This window comes from Felis catus, chromosome C2 (assembly GCF_018350175.1).
Source record: "Felis catus isolate Fca126 chromosome C2, F.catus_Fca126_mat1.0, whole genome shotgun sequence".
Lineage (NCBI taxonomy): Eukaryota > Metazoa > Chordata > Mammalia > Carnivora > Felidae > Felis > Felis catus.
In genome coordinates, this window is record NC_058376.1 from 49,344,398 (window position 1) to 49,361,095 (window position 16,698).

Sequence of the window (16,698 nt, forward strand, 5' to 3'; positions counted from 1 at the left end):
TGAGCATTAACTCACCACTCTTCTTTTCCCTCTTGGAAGATAGCTCAGCCTCTGCACTGTGTTGTGTTGGGGGAGGGGAAGCACTGGCAGAGTTCCTGTTAACCCCTTCACTACATCACCAGTGGCATACTAGCATCTCCTCTAGGGAATGCTGGATTTCCACAGGTTCTTCCTCATTCACTGGGATCTGCCCAGGTCAGTACTCTTGAGGTTTTCCTCCCAACTGTGGCCGAGCGGGGTTGGTGTAAGTTCACTGGCAGCCTGTGCTGAGGTCTGTCTGCCTATTACCAGATGCACATATGGGCGAGATTCTGGATTCCTGGCATATGGTGCTGTTTCCCACAACTCCCATAAAGGCATTTTTGTTTGTGGATGAATGCCTAATTCACTGTTGAAAGGGGGACAAAAAGAAGTAATGTATCAGGCTGTTACCATGCTGATGTCAACTCTGCTAAGGGAAAAATTTCAAAGTCATTTTTGTTTTCCTCCATTACTTTTTAAAATTAACAAATAACACCATGTTCTTCTTTCTTTCTTTCTTTCTTTCTTTCTTTCTTATTTTTTAAAATGTTTAATTTTGAGAGAGAGACAGAGTGTGAGCAGGGGAGGGGCAGAGAGAGGGACACACAGGATCCAAAGCAGGCTCCAGGCTCTGAGCTGTCGGCACAGAGCCTGACACAGGGCTCAAACACATGGGCTCGAACTCACGAACCACCAGATCATGCCCTGAGCTGAAGTTGGATGCTCAACTGACTGAGCCACCCAGGTACCCCCCTACCATGTTCTCCTTTAAAATAAAGGCTCCTAATGAAATCTTTTCAACTGAAAATGTCTGTATGTAAGTGTAGAATGAAAGGGAAAAAAATACAGAGTCTGAGAACTCTAAAGGATTAAAAATCCCTTATATATTTTGGGGTTATTTTTACCTTGTATGGGATTATTTTTTACCATGTATAAGTTATTTTTATTGTTTATTTATTTTGAGAGAGAGAGAGAGAGAGCACACGCAGGAAGGGACAGAGAGAGAGAGAAAGAGTGAGAGAACCCTAGAGCCTGATATGGGGCTTGATCCCACGAATTGTGAGATCATGACCTGAGCCAAAGTCAAGAGTAGAACATTTAACTGACTGAATCACCCAGGTGCCCCTGCCGTGTATAAGATTTTGAAGTGTTTTGGCATAGGTGGGGAGCTTGAGGAGTTTGTTTGGCATAGGTGGGGAGCTTGAGGCTCTACATTGAGCCAGCCAAGTGTCCCCTGAAGACTTTTTTAAGAGAACTTTTATGTTTAAAGCAGAATTTTTTTTATTATTTTTAAATTTTAATTTAGTATAGCTGGCATACGGTGTTATACTAGTTTTAATTAGTGTATTAGTTATATTATGTGTACAACATAGTGATTCAACAATTCTATACATCATTACTCAGAACTCATCATCATAAATGTTCTCTTAATCCCTTTCACTTGCTTCACCTACGCTCTCACCCATCTCCCCTCTGATATGCTTTATTTTGTCTTGTTTTGTTTTGTCTATTTTATTTTATTTTATTTATCAAATAGGCTTCATGCTCAGCACAGAGCCAATGCAGGGCTTGAACTTACAACCCTGAGATCAAGACCTGAGCTGAGATCAAGAATAGGACACTTAACTGACTGAGCCACCCGGATGCCCCTGATATACTTTATTTTAAATGAGTAGCCTCTTAAAGTTATTTTTTTCCACAAGAACATTTTTACTTGAAGCATATTTTAGAATACATGGCTCTAAAAGATATATATAAAACATTCCATCCAAGAAAAATAGAATAACATTTTCTTCAAGTACACACACAGAAGAATCCTCTGGTTAAATAACATAAAAAGAGACATAACAAACATTACAATTTTAAGAAGACTAAAATCATACCAAGTATATTTTCCAACCACAGTGGTACAAACTAAAGATTAATAATGAAACAAAGCTGAAAAATCTACAATGTATTTCTTCTTTTTTTTAATGTTTATTTTTGAGAGAGACAGAGAGAGACAGAGAGAGAGAAAGACAGAATGTGAGTGGGGGAGGGGCAGAGAGGGAGGGAGAAACAGAATCTGAGGTAGGCTCCAGGCTCTGAGCTGTCAGCAGAGTCGGACGTGGGGCTTGAACCCACAAACTGCGAGATCATGACCTGAGCCAAAGTCAGATGCTTAATCAACTGAGCCACCTAAGCAACCCCCCAAAATCTACAACGTAAATACTAAATTTTAATATGTAATTATTAACACGCTACTGCACAAGCAATTGGCCCAACAAGAAATTAAATGGCAAATCAAAATATGTCTCGAAACAAAAGGAAAAAAAACACAACCTTCCAAAACCTGTAGGATGCAGCAAAAGCAGATGAGTGAATTTTATGCTATAAATGCTCATATTAGGAAAAAAATTTGAAATAAACAACATTATACCACAAGGAACTAGAAAAAAGAAACTTAGCTGAAATTTAGTAGAGGAAGGAAATAATAAAGAAAAATCAGGAATAAATAAGAGACCAGAATAAATAATAACATCGAAAGTAATGACCAATTTTTCCAAAAAATGAACAAAGTTGGCAATTTTCTTAATTACATTAGCTAAGAAAAAAGAGGACTCAAAAACCAAAATGAGAAATGGAAGAGAAAACAATACAACAGATAACCACAGAAATCAGTAGTGTGATAACAGATTACTATAAACAATTATAAACTAAAAAATCAGATAACTTAGAAAACTCCAGATAATTCCTAAAAAATGTGGAAGTTACGAAGATTGAATCATGAATCTTGAATCCAAGAGGTGGGAAATCTTCTTAGACCAATAACAAAAATGGAGGTTGAATTAGGAATAAAAAAAATCTCCCAGCACTGAAAAGTTCAAGACCACCTGGTTTCATTGGTGAAATCTACCAATCATTAAAAACAATAGTAATTAATGGAAATCTTTATCAAAATCTTATGAATAATGGAATAGAGGGAACACTACCCTGTACCAAAGCAATATAAAAACAATACAAGAACAAAAAAGTCTGGTTTGTCCAATATAAGTATTGCTACTAGGACTGGATTTTCTATTCTTTTGACACCCATTTGCATGATAGGTGTTTCTCCACCCCCTTACTTTTAATCTGCAGGTGTCTTTAGGTCTAAAATGAGTCTCTGGCAGGTTTAAAGCAAAATTGACCAGAAATGTTTTTCTGTTAGTTTCAGCCTCTTGATTACCACTGTTCTGGACTGGTCCTCATGGTTCTTATTAAGACTGCCAGCAGGACACTTTGAAAAACAACAGGTTTTATTATTCATGGGTCCTGGAGGGTATACAACACACCTGGGGTCACACAGTGAGGTCATGGGTAGAGAAAGAAAAGAGTGTGGGCTTGGGGTTCTGCTGTTTTTGGGGTCCATGGGTAGGGGCATGGGGTTTCACAGGTTCATTCTTTATTGGTGAATTTAAAACATAAGAGTGGGAATTTAAAGCACAGGGAATGGTCAGTTATCTAAATCAACCAAGATCTCTAAAGCAAAGGAGCCTTGTGTGGGAGGTGGTAGCCTGGCTCTTTATCTAGTCATTTGACTGCCAGTGTGTTTTACTGAGATAGCTGTCTTTGAAGTGGAATTGAAGTCAGGCACTTGCATGACAAAATAGAAAGAAATGATTGTCAGGGCTTACATTGTAGGAAGATGACAGAGATTTCCCACATACTCTTCACCCCTTTACATGCTTAGCCTCTCCCATTATTATTTTTTTTTCAGTATATGAAATTTATTGTCAAATTGGTTTGCATACAACACCCAGTGCTCATCCCAAAAGGTGCCCTCCTCAATACCCATCACCCACCCTCTCCTCCCTCCCACCCCCCATCAACCCTCAGTTTGTTCTCAGTTTTTAACAGTCTCTTATGCTTTGGCTCTCTCCCACTCTAACCTCTTTTTTTTTTTTTTCCCCTTCCCCTCCCCCATGGGTTTCTGTTAAATTTCTCAGGATCCACATAAGAGTGAAACCATATGGTATCTGTCTTTCTCTGTATGGCTTATTTCACTTAGCATCACACTCTCCAGTTCCATCCACGTTGCTACAGAAGGCCATATTTCATTCTTTCTCATTGCCACGTAGTACTCCATTGTGTATAGAAACCACAATTTCTTTATCCATTCATCAGTTGGTGGACATTTAGGCTCTTTCCATAATTTGGCTATTGTTGAGCCTCTCCCATTATTATGTCACTCACCAGAACAGTAAACATTTTGTTTTTTAAGTTTGTTTGTTTGTTTGTTTGTTTTATTTATTTATTTATTTATTTATTTATTTATTTATTTATTTATGTAGAGAGAAAGAGGGCAGAGAGAGAGAGAGAGAGCGAGAGAGAGAGAGAGAGAGGAGAGGGAGGAAGCCAAGCATGTTCCACACGCTGTCAGTGAGGGGTGGATCTTACCAACCGGGAGATCATCACCTGAGTCAAAATTAAGAGTCAGGTGCTTAACTGACTGGGCCCCCCAGGTGCCCCAGAATGGTACATTTTTTTAACCAAGGATAAACCTACCTTGACATATCATCACCCAAGGTCCATAGTTTACCTTAGGATTCTCTGTTGGTTTTGTATATTCTACAGGTTTAGACAAATGTGTAATGATAACTTCCATCATTATAGCGTTATACAGAGTATTTTAACAGTCTCTTATGCTTTGGCTCTCTCCCCCTCTAACCTCTCAGCTGTCTGCCATTTCTTTTTGATTCTTTCTGGGAGTTTCTATCTCTGTCTTTACAGTGCCTATCTGTTCTTTCATGTTGTCTGCTTTTTCCCTTAGAGGCCTTATAGATATTAATTATACTTGTTTTATTTTTTTATTTAAAATTTTTTGTATATAATTTATTGTCAAATAATCATACTTGTTTTAAATTACTGGTCTGATTATTCCAACAACTCTGCCATAGCTGAGTCTGGTTCTGATGCCTTATTTGTGTTTTCAAACTATGTGTTTTGTCTTTTAGTATGTCTTACAATTTTTTGTTGAAAGCTGGACATGATGTACTGGGTAAAGGAAACTCTGATAAATAAGTTTTTAGTGGTGAGGTGTGAGGGAGGTGAAGCGATTTATAGTCCTATGAGTGACTCTCAGTCCTTTAGGGAGCCTTTGGTATGGGGCTGTGAACTTCAAAAGTGCTTCTCAGTCCTCCCCCAACACTCTTTAAGTTGGATAGATGGTTAGAATGGGCTGGGGCTGGGTATGTTCCCTACCCCAGTTTGGTTAAGTTCTGATAAAACCCCAATAGATTAGGCTCTGGTAAAATAGTTTCTCTTGGGGGCAGGCCTTGTTAAGAAGAACAGAATGCTCTATTATGTTTCAAAATGATTCCTTTTCTTCTTGTTTTGCTGGAAGTCTGATATTTATTACAGGAACTTGATTGAGCTCCCAGAGGTGAGATCCACAGTGTGGAGATCTCTTTATGACTTTATTCCTCATCCTGATGTCACTGTGTTATAATAAGATAGCCCTGTTAAACTAGTAAGCTCTGGGTTTTGAGACAATGTCATACCAAGTAGTTTTATTAAAATTAAACTGAAGCAGAGATATATTTGGCTGATATAAGGAAATTTATTATAGCTGTGGTTTCTGTTTTTATGTTTCCGTCTTCAGTACTTGGACCATGAGACTGTTTCAGCCACATTCATCGACAGCAGTGGACAGTTTGTTTCCTCCCAGATGACAAGAATTAGCCGGAATCCTTACTGTGGCTATGAGCATCAGACTCTGTCCAGCCGGGAGCGCACGGAGGAGGACTCCCTGCTGGCTGCCTTACAGTGGCAGGTGCCTGATGTGGGTCCAGTCCCCTTTGTGAAGAGCACTGACCCTTCTTCCAGCTACTTTGTTATCTTGAACTCCGCAGCCTTCTTCAAGGTGGGAAGCCAGCTAGAAGTGCTGGTTCATGTGCAGGATTTTCAAAGAAAGCCCAAGAAGTATGGTGGAGACTACCTGCAGGCCAGGATCCACTCCCCTAAGCTGCAGGCAGGGGCTGTGGGAAGAGTGGTAGACTACCAGAATGGGTTTTACAAGGTCTTCTTTACTCTGCTCTGGCCAGGCAAAGTTAAAGTGTCCATATCTCTGGTCCACCCCACTGAGGGGATCAGAGTTCTTCAGCGCCTGCAGGAAGAGAAACCACACAGAGTCTATTTCAAGAGTCTCTTCCGTTCAGGAAGAATTTCTGAAACCACTGAGTGCAATGTGTGTCTTCCTGGGAGTCTTCCCCTGTGTAACTTTACAGATGTCTACACTGGAGAGCCCTGGTTCTGCTTCAAACCAAAGAAGCTCCCTTGCAGTAGCAGAATTAACCATTTCAAAGGTGGATACCTGAAGGGCCTCCTAACTGCTGCAGAGACCGCTTTCTTCCAGAGGTAGGTGTTTCTTGTTCCAGGGGATAATTTTAAGGTCCTTTTCCACTGTTTTTGTCTCAATTAGGTGACATCATCCCATTTAGAAGACTTTCTTGTTTTGGTTATTTGCTTCATATAACTTTCTGAAGTTGGCCCTATTTGGGAGAAGTAGCGAATAGGAAAATAAATACATATTTATATTTTGTGAATAGTTTTTATTTTTATTTATTTATTTTAAAGTATTTTTAGATTTTTAAAAATGTTTAAGGGATCTGTACACCCAACGTGGGGCTCAAACCCACAACCCCAAGATCCAGAGTTGCATGCTCCAGTGACTGAGCCAGCCAGTGCCCCCTTGTGAATAGTTTTTAGAAAGTGAAGCTTAGAGCTTCTTCTAGTTCAAATTAAAAACCTTTTACCCTCAGATTTATGTTTTACTTCAGAACTACATAGCACATGGATAACTATATAAGAAAGATCACTTATTCACAGAACAGATGAAAAACATCACCCAAGAACAGGGTGACAAGAGGTCTTGTAGTCAGGACACTGTTTTATCTTCATGTCTAATAAGCTAAAAAAATTTCAGGAGCACCTAGGTGGCTCAGTCAGTTAAGCAGCCTACTCTTGGTTTCATCTCAGGTCATGATCTCACGGTTTGTGAGATTGAGCCCTGCTTTGGGCTCTGTGCTGACGGTGCAGAGCCTGCTTGGGATTCTCTCTTTCCTGTCTCTCCCCTGCTTGGGCTTTCTCTCTGTCTCTCTCAAAATAAATAAATAAACTTTAAAAACATTTTTAAGTGACATATTATCAGTTGTTAAAATCATATACTGATAGGAAAAGGACTATGAATATGACAACATTGCTGGGTTGACTTAACGATAAACATGGGAAACCAGGAATATCACGGCAAACTATGTTTTTTAAATTAACAGTTAGGGAAATTTTTGCATTATTGTGTACAAATTTCTCTTGGGGAACATAAGTGTAAAACTTTTTCAGCGGAAAATGCGGAATAATGTGCAGAGTGGAATGTATGGGGTCAGTATGGATTAAATGTTTTCTTCAACATTTCGTACAGTTCTGAAGTAAAATAGCATGCCTAAGGAAAAAAATCATAAAAGCCATATGGCCAAAAAGTCCAATTACTTGACAGAATGTAAAAATGCCTTTTATTTTTTTATTGAAATAAATACTTAAAAATACTCCTTGGTGGAGAGGTAGTTTTGTTGAGTACCTCTGGGCAACTGTAAAAATTTTATGTTTTATGCCCACTTCTTACTCAGTGAGGGAAATGTTCCTACTATAACGTATGTAGGAGCTTCTCAAACAAAGCTCTGATTTTTCATTTCTGGAGTCTGCTTTTGGTCGTATCGGTTTTAAATACATGTTTGCTGGACTGATGCCATGCTTTTAGAGGGATGCTCTTAGATGCCAGCAGAGGGAGCACTATTCAATGTATTTACTGTACGTTCTTCAGAAAACTGTCTAGTTTGTTGTGTGGCTGAGTATACAAGGACTTTAGCTTTAGTTTTAATCCTGGGTTCAATTTCAGACACGTTATTTATCAATGACGGTGAGCAGATGATTTCAGGTCTGTGTACTTTTTGCCTATGTGTGAAGACTGCTCAGTTCCTCCCCTTTAGGGTTGTGTTGTCAGTCTCCTTAGTGGCTTAGCAAAAAAGAGGAAGCACAGCTTATAACTTACTGAAATTCCATGGGGAAAAAAGTGGGAGAAAAATTTGAGAGTAAGTGTAAAATTTAAGAATATTCCTGACACTAAATCCTACCATTAAAACCAGAAAACACCTGTGAATCGTGAAGGATGAAATAATTATGTCTCTGTCCTTACTTGCACATCCTGGATGAGGCTGACTGATGGCACTTTGTAGTAGAATCATTAAGAAATTCTACTTACCTAGAAGTTCGCTGATAAGATGTTGCTTGAGGTAACATTTTTGGGAATCAAACATCTGATAGTTCTGCTACTGATTTTTTTTCTTGCATTGTTTATTAGAATTCTGAAATTTTACATCAGCTAACTAAAAAGAAGAAGATTGAAATTGATTTTTTGAGGTGTCCTTGGGTATGCTTTTTTGAGCTCATGGTCTGAATATGTTAAGCTGATACCCATTTTTACCTTTTTTCCTTGGTGGCTCATAGCATTGCTTAATTCAGAAAGGATTAAGCTTAGCTTTGGTCTTTGGTTCTCTAAATAACAGTTGGACAATTAAGGTGATCTAATCTTTGTTCTTTACTCCTAAAAAATGTTGGTTTTAGAAAGAACAACAGTACTTTGCTTAAAAGATTCTATTAATATAAAGAAAGGCTTTTTGAAAAAATGAGGTTCTCACATGAAAAGCTTCCCATATATTTTAGCATCATTTCATATTTTCTTTTTTCTAACTTTGTGCTTAAAAAAACTTTCAAATCATTAGAAACACTGCAAGAATAATAAAAATGAACATCCATATAGCTTTAACTTAGATTCACCATTGTTAATGTTTTGCCACATTTGCTTTCTCTCTCTTTCTCTTTGTATGTGTGTTTATATATATGTCTGTTGATGTATAATTATCCCCCTTCCCAGAGAATTTGAGAGTAAGTTGCAGACAACATGGTGTTGCACCTCATGGGTATGCATCTCCTGGCACATGAACTTTCTCCAACATATAACTGTAACATATTTATCACACTTGGGGCATTTATCATTAATACAATACTATCATTGAATATACAGTCCATACTCAAGTTTCTCTGATTGTCCCAATAATGTCCTTTATAGCTGTCATTTTTATTTTAACTAATCTAACCTATGATTTCTTACAATGTGTTTAGTTATCCTTTCTTTTAAATTTTATTTATTTATTTTGGGAGAGACAGAGAGAGAACACAAACAGGAGACGGACAGAGAGAGGGGGGGACAGAGGATCTGAAGGGGGCTCTGTGCTGACAGCAGAGAGCCCCATGCGGGGCTCGAACTCACAAAATGTGAGATTGTGCCCTGAGCCAAAGTTAGACGCTTAACCAACTGACTGAGCTACTCAGGCACCCTCAGTTATCTCTTTAATCTTTAATTTGGATGAGGTTTCTAGCTTGTGTTTTTTTGTTTGTTTGATTGATTTTTTGTTTATTTATTTTGAGAGAGACAGAGACAGTGTGAGCAGGGGAGGAGCAGAGAGAGAGGGAAAGAGAGAGAATCCCAAGCAGGCTCCACCCTGCTATTGCAGAGCCAGATGTGGGTCTCAAACTCATGAAGAGATCATGACCTGAGCCAAAACCAAGAGCCGGACACTCAACTGACCGAGCCACCCAGGCGCCTCCTCTAGCATGTTTTTCACAACATTAAGGTTTTGATGTCACTGCTTTGTAGATGTCCCTTAATTTGGATTTGCTGCCTTATTGTTTCTACATGACCAGATTGAGGTTAAACATTTTTACAGGAAAATTACAAAGGGCAAATTTTCTTCTTTTCCTTATCTTAAAGCTCTCCCACGAAAGCAGTTTATTTGTGCTGTTTTAAAAGTCATGTTCTCTCCTAAATGTAACTTATTTAAACTATTTTCTAAACATACAGTTGACCCTTAAAAGTCTCAGGATTTAGACGTGCCAACCACCTGCACAGTCAAAAATCTGCTATAACTTTTGACTTCCCAAAGACTTTACTAATATTCTACCATTGACCAGAACCTTTACTGATAAGAACAGTTGATTAACACATATTTTGTATGCTGTATGTATTATATATACTGTAGTCTTATAGTAAAGTAGGCTAGAGAAAAGAAAATGTTAAGAAAATCATTAGGAACAGAAAATACATTTACAGGACTGTACTGCATTTATTGAAAAAATCCATGCATAAGTGGAGCTGCACAGTTCAAAGCCATGTTGTTCACACAAAAGACCTTGAATAGTCAAAGTAATATTGAAGAAGAAAACCAAAGCAGGAGGCATCACAATCCCAGACTTTAGCCTCTACTACAAAGCTGTAATCATCAAGACAGTATGGTATTGGCACAAAAACAGACACATAGAACCAATGGAATAAAATAGAGATTCCAGAATTGGACCCACAAATGTATGGCAAACTAATCTTTGACAAAGCAGGAAAGAATATCCAAAGCAGGAAAGAATGGAAAAAAAATAGCCTCTTTAACAAATGGTGCTGTGAGAACTGGACAGCAACATGCAGAAGAATGAAACCAGACCATTTTCTTACACCATTCACAAAGATAAACTCAAAATAGATGAAGGACCTGAATGTGAGACAGGAAACCATCAAAACCGTAGAGGAGAAAGCAGGAAAAAACCTCTCTGACCTCAGCCATAGCAATTTCTTACTTGACACATCTCCAAAGGCAAGGGAATTAAAAGCAAAAATGAACTATCGGGTTCTTGTGAAGATAAAAAGCCTCTGCACTGCAAAGGAAACAATCAGCAAAACTAAAAGGCAACCGACGGAATGGGAAAAGATATTTGCAAATGACATATCGGACAAAGGGCTAGTATCCAAAATCTATAAAGAACTCACCAAACTCCCCACCTGAAAAACAAATAATCCAGTGAAGAAATGGGCAGAAGACATGAATAGACACTTTCTAAAGAAGACAACCAGATGACCAACAGGCACATGAAATGAAAAGATGCTCAACATTACTCCTCATCAGGGAAATACAAATCAAAACCACACTGAGATACCACCTCATGCCAGTCAGAGTGGCTAAAATGAACAAATCAGGAGACTATAGATGCTGGCGAGGATGTGGAGAAAGGGAACCCTCTTGCACTGTTGGTGGGAATGCAAACTGGTGCAGCCATTCTGGAAAACAGTGTGGAGGTTCCTCAAAAAATTAAAAATAGATCTACCTTATAACCCAGCAACAACACTGCTAGGAATTTACCCAAGGGATACAGGAGTACTGATGCATAGGGGCACTTGTACCCCAATGTTTATAGCAGCACTTTCAACAATAGCCAAATTATGGAAAGAGCCTAAATGTCCATCAACTGACAAATGGATAAAGAAGATGTGGTTTATATATACAACGGAATATTACTTGGCAATGAGAAAGAATTAAATAAATTATATATATATAATACACATACGTGTGTGTGTGTATAATATATATATACACATACGTGTGTGTGTGTGTATAATAAAGATTGAATGTTAGTTTAAGAAAAAAATAAAGAAATAATGGCTGCAAACTTCCAAAATGTTTGAAAAAAAGAAATGATCCTCTTGTAGGCAGCAAAAAACAAAAAACAACAACAACAAAAAAAAACAAAACATGTTGTTCAAGGTCAGCTGCACTGCCTTCCTTGTTTCTTGTCTCCCCATTAGAATGTCATTTCCCTGAAGGAGGAGATGCTGTGTGTCTTGTTTATTGTTACATCCCTGACATCTAGGACAGTGCCGGGCCCATAGTAGAAGCTTAAAAATTATATTTTTATTTTATTAAAAAAATTTAATTCCAGTGTGGTTAACATACAGTGTTATATTAGTGTCAGGTGTATAATATTGATTGTGATTCAACAGTTCCATATATTACTCAGTGCTAATCAATAGAAGTGTACTCTTTAATCTTCTTTACCGATTTCACTCATCTCCCTGCCCACCTTCCCTCTGGTGACCATCAGTTCTCCATAGTTTTTTGTACTATCTGTTTTTTGGTCTCTTTCTTTTTTTTCCTTTGTTCATTTAGAAGCTTAAGAATTATTTAAGAACATATCTCTTTTGAACTGATTTTTGATAAAACAAAATATTGTGATTCAAGTTCACATATCAAGAATTTGGAAAGTTAGCATTTTATTTTTTTGTTTGTTTTTGGCCTAAGTGTAAGAGGTAATTGTTGTGACCCAGTTTCTGGCATAGTTATACCAAATTTCCAGTACTTTTTCCCTGGACTCCACACTCTCCCACTTTTTCACACAGCCCTCCATCTAATATTGTCCAAGCATGGACTCTAGCTCAGGGCCTGTGCTAAGTGCTGGAGACAAAAGGTGAGTGAAACACAATCTGTGTCACTGAGGAGTATGTTTTAGAAAGAGACACTACAGGGCCATACCAATGGTGAACAAAGTCCTGAAAGAGCACATATCTGGGGACAAGTGTCTCTAGTAGGACACATCTCTGTTCTGGGCAAGGCCTAAGGAATCTGACCTGTGATTTAATGCTACATAGATTTATAATATGAAAATTAGATAGTGACAGAATGGACATTCTCATCAGTGTGAGCCATTCTCCGAGTCCAAGGGGAATAAAGAATTTAAACCAGAATTTGTCATTTTAGAGATTATACTCTCAGGGCTATGTGGTGAAAAATTAACAACCTATTTAATTTCTATTCACTTTATATATCCACATAACCTGCTTATTTTAAGAGACCTGGTTTATTAATTGATTGTGTTGAGTAGCATTTATAAGAATATTTCATCTTAAGGTTCTGTGAAATCCTGTTATTTTAATTTGCAAATGAAGATACATATTAGAAAGTAAATGTTCTCAAATCTAAACTTGTATTCTTCTTATTCCTTTTAAAGTGGTGTCAATATCAAAATGCCAATCAACTCCAGTGGACCTGACTGGGTGACTGTGATTCCCAGGAGAATAAAAGGTAAAAAGAATGAGCTTGATGATTTGTTGTTTTTCTTGCTAAATGGGTTGAGGCTCTGTGGTTTCACTAATGTCATGAAAACTTCTTTCCTCCTTTTAATATGCCATGGTTACTTCTGGGCACAATTGAAAATACTAAAAGAGCTTTTTAATTAAAATAAATCAGACCTTATGTGCATAATCTTGGGCTTTGCTATTTATACTCCTGTGAAAGTTGTCTTCTTCCCCTTCCCCTCTCTGGTTGGCTGCTCAAGAGACTTTGGTGCTATACTGTCCGATATGGTAGCTACTAGCCACACATGGCTATTTAAATTTAAATTAATTAAAATTAACTAAAAATTAAAATGTAATTCTTTTTTTTTAAACAAAATTTTTAATGTTTATTTATTTCTAAGAGAAAGAGAGAGAGAGCCAGAGCACAAGCAGGGGAAGGGCAAAGAGAGAGGGAGACACAGAATCCGAAGCAGGCTCCAGGCTCTGAGCTGTCAGTACAGAGCCCGATGAGGGGCCCGAACACACAAACTGTGAGATCATGACCTCAGCCAAAGTTAGACACTTAACTGACTGAGCCACCCAGGCTCCCCTAAAATTTAATTCTTAAGTCACACATCCTCGGGAGCCATGTGTGGCTGGTGGCTACCATGTTGGGCAGCATTTTATATGGAATGTAGTGTACCCATCATTGCAGAAATTCTGTCGGATATCACTACTCTAGAGTTATCCAAGAAACGTGTATGAAATCAGCAAGGAAATTTTTAAAATCAAAAGCATTATGTTACTGAACTCTGGTTTTCTCAAAGTGTGATCTCTGCATTAGCAGAATCAGCTAGAATTGCAGATTCTTAGGTCTTACTTCAGGCTACTGAATCAGAAACTTGGGCGTGGGGCCTAGCAATCTGGGTTTTAGCAAACCTTCCAGGTGATTTTGATCCATTGGCATTGGGTATTGTTAAAAGTAAAACAATATAGAGTAAATGTATGTGTTCTGTTTTAGCCACGGTGACTTTTAGAAAGAAAGGATGAATATTATTAAGGAAACTTATGCAGATGGCAAGCCCTTTTGGCTGTTGAAAGCATATATGACAGTATATATGATAGATACTGCACAGATACTGGCAAACACTATTGCCATAGGGCCTAGGCGTGCAATACATGTGAATCTAGCCAGGGTGGGTATTAGTCATAGGCATGCCTTGTGTGAATGGTGGGGGAAGAACCTAAGTGCAAGCACAGCCTGTCTACAGCTCTTGCTGCTTTGTTGTGCAGAAATGTGCTCAGATGTATAGGGTTTCTTTTTTCCATGAACAGAAATCAGAAGTCTTAATCCTTAATCTTTAAATGTAATATCTCCAGATTTCAAAACATTGGCATCCAATTGCAAACATTTAAAATATTGTGTGGGCTAAATAAAATTATTGTCTGTGGCCCAGATACAGCCAGGATACTGCCAGTCTATATATCTCTGGTCTCCACTATCATGTGCCACAAGAAATCTCAGTCTTTTCCTAATGAAAGCTGTATTTTATTTACTTGAAGCCAGTGAGTTACTAATTTTAAAAGATTCATATATGAAACATCATAAACAGAAATACTTTTATTTGCCTGGGCCTCAACCTCCGTGTCTATTCCCCCTAGTCCTGCACTCCTCATACTCTATCCTTCTCTGCCCCAGCCCCAGTCTTCTGGCGTGGCTGCCTCATCCCTGGGTGTCTAGTGGGATGGTCAGCGGGTGGAGTTTTGGATGGTTTACCTGCACCTGACAGGTCTCGATGTTCAGCCAGTAAGTGTTTGTGGGTTTGTGATGTACTGTTCTGTTTAGAGAGAGGACAGATTTTGGAACTAGTGAGACTTTTGATGGATTTTTAGAAGAAGAAAGGAACCGTGAATCAATAGGAGAATAGCTTGGCTTTGAGAAGACCGCCTCAGAGCAGGTACATTACTAGAAGGAAAAGAGAAGGGCAATTGCTTTACATAACATCAAAGACACCCAGCCTTGGAGGACTTCTCTGCAGTTCACTCTCGTGACCAGCAGGGCGCACTCAAAGACCCTAAACCAAGGGCTCACATGCCTCCCACCTTCCCTATGTTCCTCCCTTCATTCCTTTCTTTCTCTTTTTTAATATATATATTTTTTGTTTTTGGAATATTTTAGACTTAAAATAAGTTACAAAAATAGTATAAAGTTCCTGTATAGCCTACACCCAGCTTCCCCTTATGCTAACATCTTATATAACCACAGAATACTTCCAAAACTAAGGTTTTAACATCAGTACAGTATCATTAACTAAGCTGTAGAGTTTACTTGGATTTCATGAGTTTTTCCACCAATGTCCTTTTTCTGTTTTAGAATCCCATGCAGAATCCCAGGTTGCATTTAGTCATCATGTTTCTTTAGTCTTACTTCTGTGACATTATCTTGACCGTTACACTTTGAAGAACTTTGGTCAGATATTTTTTAGAATGTTTCTAAATTTGGATTTTTAAATGTTTTCTAATGATTGGAATGAGAGTATGCATTTTTGGAAGAATAGCACAGAAATGATGTTGTGTCCTTTTAAGGGAGTACATGATGTCAATATGTTCTGTTAACAATGTTAAATTTGATCACCTGGTTAAAGTGGTGTCTGTCAGGGTTCTCTTCTCTGTATCCTGGGGAGATACTTTGAGACTGTGGTAGGCTGAATAATGGCCCCCAGAGATATCCAGATCTTAATCCCTCAAATTGGTGAACGTTGCTATATATGGATGGCAAAGGAAATTTTGCATGTGTGATTAAGCTAAGGGTCTAGAGATGGGGAGAGATTATCCGGATATTCTGAGTGGGCCCTAAATGCAATCACAAGTGTCCTTTTAAGAGGGAGGAAGAGGGAGATTTCATACAAAAGCAGAAGGCAATGTGACAGTGGAAGTAGAGAGAAATTTGAAGATGCCATGCTGCTGGCTTAACAAATGGAGAAAGAGGCCATGAGCCAAAGAATACAGGTGTGGAAGAGGAAAGGGAACAGATTCTTCCCTAGCTCTTCCAGAGAAAGCATGGCCTTACTGATACCTTGGATTTGGTATCAGTGATACTGATTTTGGATTTCTGGCCTCCCTCCAAAACTGTAAGAGAATAAATTTGTGTTGTTTTAAGTCACTGAATATGTGGTAATCTGTTATAGTAGCCACAGGAAACTAATACAAAGACATCCTGGATGTCTCTGTATTCCATCAGGATGTAAACATCCTATTTCTGCTTATACTTTCACCCACTAATTTTAGCATTCATTAATAGATCTTGTCAGCAGCAATTATTTGGGTGGTATTTAATGGTGACTTTCTAATCTCTCATTTCTAAGACATTTATTAATTGGAATTTTTCTGTAAGGAAGAGTTGTCCCTTCTTTCCCATTTATTTAATTATGTCCATATAGACTCATGGCTCATGATTATTTATCTCATTTTTTGGATTATTACCGAATTCAACTGTTATTTATTTTGTTGCTCTAATTGCTCCAATTTTGGCAATTGGGAACTTTTTCAATTTGGCCCCTATGCCCCTTTGACATGCTAACGTATATATGTACCTATGATATGTATATATGTGTATATATATGTGTGTGTATGTATACATATATGTGTATATGTATGTGTGTGTGTGTGTGTGTGTATACACATTTTTTTTCCTTAAGCACTTCCTTACTCTCTGACATGTTTCACACCCA

The 16,698-nt window shown here is 38.1% G+C and overlaps 1 protein-coding gene across 3 annotated transcripts in view; it reads left to right on the top strand.

The window, feature by feature from the left end:
- NXPE3 (neurexophilin and PC-esterase domain family member 3) overlaps nucleotides 1-16,698 on the top strand; it is a 48,164-nt gene that overhangs the window by 15,668 nt on the left and 15,798 nt on the right. For all 3 annotated transcript variants that reach the window (XM_006936014.5, XM_006936015.5, XM_003991591.6), the window contains 2 exons: nucleotides 5,645-6,399; nucleotides 12,922-12,995. In XM_006936014.5, coding sequence (XP_006936076.1) covers nucleotides 5,645-6,399; nucleotides 12,922-12,995 — 829 coding nt within the window. The remainder of the gene's footprint in view (nucleotides 1-5,644; nucleotides 6,400-12,921; nucleotides 12,996-16,698) is intronic.